The sequence below is a fragment of the Rhagoletis pomonella genome, unplaced genomic scaffold (assembly GCF_013731165.1).
Source record: "Rhagoletis pomonella isolate Grant_MI unplaced genomic scaffold, Rhpom_1.0 Rhpom_scaffold_00006, whole genome shotgun sequence".
Taxonomy (NCBI): Eukaryota; Metazoa; Arthropoda; class Insecta; order Diptera; family Tephritidae; genus Rhagoletis; species Rhagoletis pomonella.
The window spans coordinates 16,894,257-16,900,774 of NW_023458560.1; the positions used below are offsets into that span (position 1 = coordinate 16,894,257).

General features: G+C 46.3%; 1 protein-coding gene across 1 annotated transcript in view; it reads right to left on the reverse strand.

Annotated features, from left to right (window-relative positions):
* LOC118741797 overlaps positions 1–5,990 on the reverse strand; it is a 34,837-nt gene extending 28,847 nt beyond the window's left edge. Inside the window, exon 1 of the mRNA XM_036473772.1 lies at positions 3,057–5,990. Coding sequence (XP_036329665.1) covers positions 3,057–5,990 — 2,934 coding nt within the window. The remainder of the gene's footprint in view (positions 1–3,056) is intronic.
* Positions 5,991–6,518: the final 528 nt, after the last annotated feature.

A 6,518-nucleotide genomic window follows, 5' to 3' on the forward strand; every position in this document is an offset into this window, starting at 1 on the left:
TCGACTCCACTGCCGCCAAAGTGCGCGCGCACGGCCGCTGAACTCGGCTTAAGCGGCGGCTTAGACATCGTCCCCGCCCTGCAGGAATTCGTTGCTGAGCGTCTCCTGCAGCTCTTTCAGGGCGCGGATCGTGTTGCCCAGGACGCGGTGGGTGGTGCGGCCTTGGAAATTGGCCGTTTGTAGGCCTTGGGGCGTGCGCGCGATCGTGCGTATGGTTGCGCGGGTTCTTCTGCGCCTTCTTCAGCGCCTTTTTCTTCGGCGGTGCGCGCCGCTTGGCGCTCCTTGGGGCCAGGTCTTGCAACTACCCGGCGAGTCGCATTCCCCGGTAGTGTGGGTGAGCGCAAGGCAGTTGACGCAGTAGCCTTGCGCGCGGGCTACTCCCAACCGTTGCGGCGGCTTCATCGCCTTGAAGGCCGGGCACGTCCGCAATGCGTGGTACCGGTGGCAGAGCCGGCATTGTAGGCAGTTGTCTGTCTCTGCCGTTGGAGCCAGGGGGCATGCCTTCCGCGCTGCCATGATGTCTTCGATCTGGAAGTATAAGCAAAGGCAGAGAAACGAGAAGTACTTGGGTACAATATTTAAACGGGAAGTTAAGACCCTTAATATACAAAAGGAAAGGATGTATAGAATTATTTATTGTGCTTTTGGAAGGAAGCACAGTTTAACAAGTGGCCGCGTGATAACTCCATTTTGTGTACGGACAACACGTATGTGGTTATCAGGGCCATGGCGAACGTTTTCGATTCGTCCCAATCGCCACTCGGTAGGGGGGAGTGAATCTTCTTTGATCACGACGATGTCGCCTGGCTGAGGGTCGCGTTGTGGAGTTTTCCACTTGTACCTCTTCTGAAGATCTTTGAGGTAATCTTCTTTTCAGCGGCGACTAAATTGGTGGTGAAGTGCTTTGACTTTCTCCCATCGGTTTAGTAGAGAGAGGTCTTCCGCATTAGGCTCGGGAATGGCCAATAGCGGTGCACCTCGAAGGAAGTGACCCGGAGTAAGTGCTGTCATATCAGCTGGGTCTTGAGAAAGTGCGGATAGAGGCCTCGAGTTGAGGACTGCTTCAATTCGCACCAGAAGCGTCGTGAATTCTTCGAAAGTGAACTTGTGGGTTGCAGCGGTTTTCTTTAAATGGATTTTAAAGCTTTTCACTGCAGATTCCCACAAGCCGCCTATGTGGGGGGCGCTGGGTGGTATATATTGCCAGTTGATGCCTTGAGGGGCATATTTTTTGACAATGTCTGCGGAACATTCGTTAAGGAATTTAACGAAGTCGCGTTCTGTTGCGCGCTGGGCGCCAATGAACGTTTTTCCATTGTCGCTCATCATTTTTGAGGGAAAACCTCGTCTGCCAACGAAGCGGGCGAATGCTGCTCGAAAAGCTTCGGTTGTAAGATCCGAGCATAGCTCGAGATGCACTGCCTTTGTGGAAAAACAGACAAAAACTGCAACGCATCCCTTGATAAGGGTTGTAGATCTTAGCACCGATGCTTTAATGTGGAATGGCCCAGCAAAATCTACTCCCGTTGTGGAAAATGGGAGTGAGAAACTGCAGCGCTCAGGGGGTAGAGCGGCCATTATTTGGGTGCGTGTTTGTTGCTTGTACAGCGTGCACACTTTGCATTGAAAGATGCATTTTTTAATTAGAGGTTTCAGCTTTGGTACGTAGTACTCTTGCCTTACCATTTGGAGCATTAATCGTGTTTCTGCGTGAAGAAGCAGCGAGTGTAAAAACTCCAAATCTAGCTGGCAGAACCTCGATTCGGTAGGGAGAATTATTGGGTGCCTTTCATTATAGCTTAATGTGGAATGTGCTAATCGGCCATTAACCCGTAAAAGTCCGTCTTTGTCCAACGAAGGATTGAGAAAAATAAGAGGACTTTTTTTGTTAAGTGGCTTTTTATCTTGCAAAGCGCTTTTTTCGCGCGGAAAATGGCGTGATTGCGCTGCGTTGATAAGACGAATTTTTGCATATTGAAATTCGTTATGTGTCAGATGCGGATAGGTGATTGTAGCTAACCCCTTTGATTTGTTGCGGGCATTGCTCACGAAGCGGAATATGTACGCAGTCACGCGGAGTGCTCGAGAGAAAGAAGAAAAGAGATCAAGAAAATCGACCTCTTCTTCGAGCGCGTGATATGCCTCCACCTTGCGCTTTTCTGGTGGAGATGCACTGCATGCCTTTGACCTTGGCCATGCATCCATGTGGCAAGAGAGCCATGTTGGTCCGTGCCACCAGAGTGGGGAATTTGCCAAATCCTGCGGTTTGCACCCACGGGTGCCGAGGTCGGCTGGATTATCTTGGCTGGAAACATGGCGCCATGCACCGGTTGGAAGATATTCCCGGATTTGAGAGGTACGATTGGATACATACGTCTTCCATGTACATGGTGGCTTTTCAAGCCAAGCTAGCACAATCTCTGAATCTGACCATAAGAATATGTTGCACGATTCCAATTTGAGCTGTTTTCGAACAGTTGCGACCAGTTTTGCGAGTAAGACTGCACCACACAGCTCCAGGCGTGGCAAGCTTACCGTCTTCAATGGTGCGACTTTGCTTTTTGCAACCAAGAGAGTGGAATATCTTTGGTTGCTAGCATCTGCGCGGATGTAAATCGCAGCGCAATATGCTTTTTCCGAGGCATCGCAAAACCCGTGGATTTGGGTATCTTGCCCCGGAGTGAAATTAACCCATCGAGGGATTTCGATGTGGCAGATAGCTGGCAGATTTTCTGCGAACTGTTGCCATTTTGCTAAAGATATAGGTTTGGCACATTCGTCCCAATCAACGCCATCTAGCCAAAGTTCTTGAAGAAGAATCTTTGCTTGAATCATCACTGGCGATAGCCATCCTGCCGGGTCAAAAAGTTTTGCGACAGAGGATAAGATTTGTCGCTTTGTGACGGCATTCGATGTCGATGCAGGCAGAATGGTGTAGGAAAACTTATCGGTGAGTGCGTTCCATTGTATACCAAGAGTTTTGGTTGTGGAAGCGCTTCAAATTTCAAAAAGTTGGAGTCGAGAAGATCCTCCTTTGGAAATTTTTCTAAGATGGCCGGATGATTGGCCGTTAGTTTCTTGAGTATGAAACCAGCTGACTTAAGCGCTTTGATCACTTGAAGAAGTGATTCAGTGGCGTTGTCAATATCATGACTTCCGGATAGGATGTCATCCACATACGTTTCGGTTTTAAGTATTGTGGCAGCCAAGGGAAATGTCGCTATCGTATCATCTGCTAATTGATGCAGGGTACGGATAGCGAGGTATGGTGCACAATTAACCCCGAACGTTACGGTTTTAAGATTATAATCGGTGACAGGAGAGTCAGCCGATGTGCGAAATAAGATTCGCTGAAAATCTTTATCGTCCTCATGGATGAGTATTTGACGATACATTTTTTCAATGTCGCCATTGAACACGAATCTGTGCATTCGCCACTGCAGAATGAGCAGCATGAGATCTGGCTGGAGTGTGGGACCAGTGTGCAACACGTCATTCAGGGATTTTCCTGAACCAGATGTTTTTGAGGCGTTGAATACCACGCGAACTTTGGTGGTTACCTTATCTGGTTTGACGACTGCATGGTGTGGCAAGTAGAATGAGAAGTATTTGCCATTAGCTACTATCTCACATGGCTTCGTGTGCTCCATATGACCGAGGTCGAGATATTCTTGCAACACATTGTTATACATTGTGCCTAAGTCTCCTTTTTTCTGAAGCGATCGCTCCATGCTAAAAAACTGCTGAAGTGCAGCAGACCAAGAGTGGCCCAGAGACAGCTTTTTTGGAAATTCTTCCTTGAATGGAAGTCGCACAATGTATCGACCGTTTGGGGCACGAGTCGTTGTTGTTGCATATATATGCTCACAAGCCTGATCTTCCGGGGAAATTTGTGGAGGTTGTGGAATCTCCTCCTCTTCCCAAAACTTTCGAAGCTGAGAGCTGAGAGTTGCATTCGAGCACTCTTCTACTTGTGTCGAGAAGGACACCACATTTTCGGTTATTGGACCACTGAGAATCCAGCCAAATATTGTTTTTTGCGCAAGTATAGTGTCGCAAATATTTTGTATACCTTCCAGCAGGATTTGTGGAAGTATATCGCTGCCGATTACCATGTCAGTTTGAGCTGGTATGTGACAGCTTGGGTCAGCAAGTTCAAGGATCTTGAATTGCTGCCAGTTTTCACGGCTAATGGTGAATGTAGGCATGTGCCTCGTGAGCTGAGGTAACACGATAGCCTGTGTGTTTATCCGTTGCATGGTTTTTGGTGCTACCAATGTGAGTGGACAAAGCTTTGAGGAGCTTTGTACTACATGTCCACCCATGTCGGAAATTTCGAACTTGGAATGTTCGAATGGTAGTTTCAACCATTTTTGAACTTTCGAGGAAATGAAAGTTCTTTGTGAGCCTTGATCAATCAGGGTTCTAAGTTGAAACAATTCACCCTCGTGTTCAACTGCGACTATGGCAGTTGGAAGGAGAATTTTGCTATCATTGTCGGTGTGCAATGATTGTATTTGTGCTTGTTTGGAACAGCACGGTTGCTCGCTGGAATCGGAGCTTGACTGCGCTTGTCGAGCGGGAGGTGTCGACTGGGCAGTAGTGTGTTGTGCGACGGTTTCATTCGCTCGCGCACTGTAGTGTCGAGATTGTGGTTTGGGATTCATGTGCAGCAGGGAGTGATGCCGTTGTTGGCAATGTGTACATGACCACTTGCTCGGACACTCATTAGTGCTATGGGAATTACCAAGGCAGTTTTTGCACAGCTTGGTTTGGTTTGCGAATTGTACTCGGTTCGGGACCGAAATTCGCTTAAATTGTGGGCAGACTCTAATGGGATGAGGGGACTTGCAGTAAGAGCAAGTTGGTTCCCTCTTAGGTTCTGCCACAAAGGTTTGAGTCCTGTTAAAGGACCTGTTTTGCGCAGCATTTTGATGAGCGACTGGTTTTTGTTTATTTTGGCTTGGATGAAGCCGGTTAAGTCTTTCGACTACTTCGTATCTTGAAGTAAGAAAATCGTCCATTTGTGACCATGAGGGTAAATCTCTTCGAGAAGAGAGAGATTGTTCCCAAAGTGACAGTGTGGTTTCGGGCAATTTGGATGAGCAAATGTACACCAATATGGGATCCCAACTGTCTGTCTGGACGTCTTGGGAATTAAGAACTGACAGACAGTTGTTAATTGATGTTTGCAGCCTTTGAAGTTGCTCGCTATTCTCGGATTGAATAGTCGGCAAAGTCATCAAAATTTTAATTTGGTTGTCAACCAAGATACGTTTGTTTTCGTATCGTGACCGTAAAGCTTCCCAGGCCAGCTCGAAGTTGTCATCGCTGAGCGGGTATTGCTTGACGATGGAACCGGCTTTTCCTTGAGTTTTGTACCGGAGGTGATACAGTTTTTGAGCACGGGAGAGCTTCGGGTGGTTGATGTACACCGCTGTGAACATGTCACGAAAAGCGGGCCATTCTTCGTAACCACCGTAAAATGTCTCCGTGTCACAAGGTGGGACTTGAAGAAAAACGTTTGCCTCTGCCGAGGTGTGTTCCACGCGGGGTGGTGGACTCGGTGCGGCGATTGCTTTAATCAACGACAGTTGATCGGCAATTTTAGCTTTGGTCACCTCATATAATTCAAGGCAAGTGAAGTACTTGCCTTCTACCGAACTCTTAAAGTTTTCGGGTAGGCTGTCATCTGGCTTTGAAAAACCCAAATCATAGGCGGACTGAAGCCGTGCCCAACAATCATCTAGTGATTTGTCTTTTATCATAAGATATGATTCAGTGTGGTCTTGGATCGGTGCATCACTGAATCTTGCACAGTATCTCATGATACTGTCACTTTCCGCTATAAACTTTTGAGCGGATGGGTCAAAAGTTTTAGATTTCGGCCGCGGTGAGGGTTCCCTCTTACCACCGGTGGCTTCTTGCGAAGCAGTTTTTGACCTTGTCTCGATTTCAGACATTTTTGGTGGACTGTGTCCAAGTGGCATTTTTAATGCTGTGGAAGGTCACACGTATAAAAATTGAGAGAAAAATTTATCAAATTTTACTGAGTACCACCCAGATAACGTTCGCAAAAATTAGAAAAATATATGTCAAACGAGTAAAAATTGCACTTTGTGCCACAGAAAATCAGGAAAAGAATTTTAAGAGTTTGTGGCGGTGTTTGTGTTTTTTGTTTCTTGCAAATTACGTGAAATTATATTTGCTTTAATTTTTGGTTCAGCACTTTTTATTACGTGGAAAACGGAGCGTCCCAATTAAATCCGCGGAATATGGATTTGAAAAATTTCAGTACGAGAAAAAAAAATCACAAACACTTTTCACTTTTATATACGTGGTGAAATATACGTATGTATAAATATTTAATGTGATATAACTAATTATGTAAATACTGAAAAAGTAATGGTTATTTATCACTATCTAGACCAATGCAATTCGGGAGCTTTCCCTACTGGGTTGCATGTATCTGATATCTTGAACTCACTTCTTATCGCGTTATGGATAATATTCGTGTG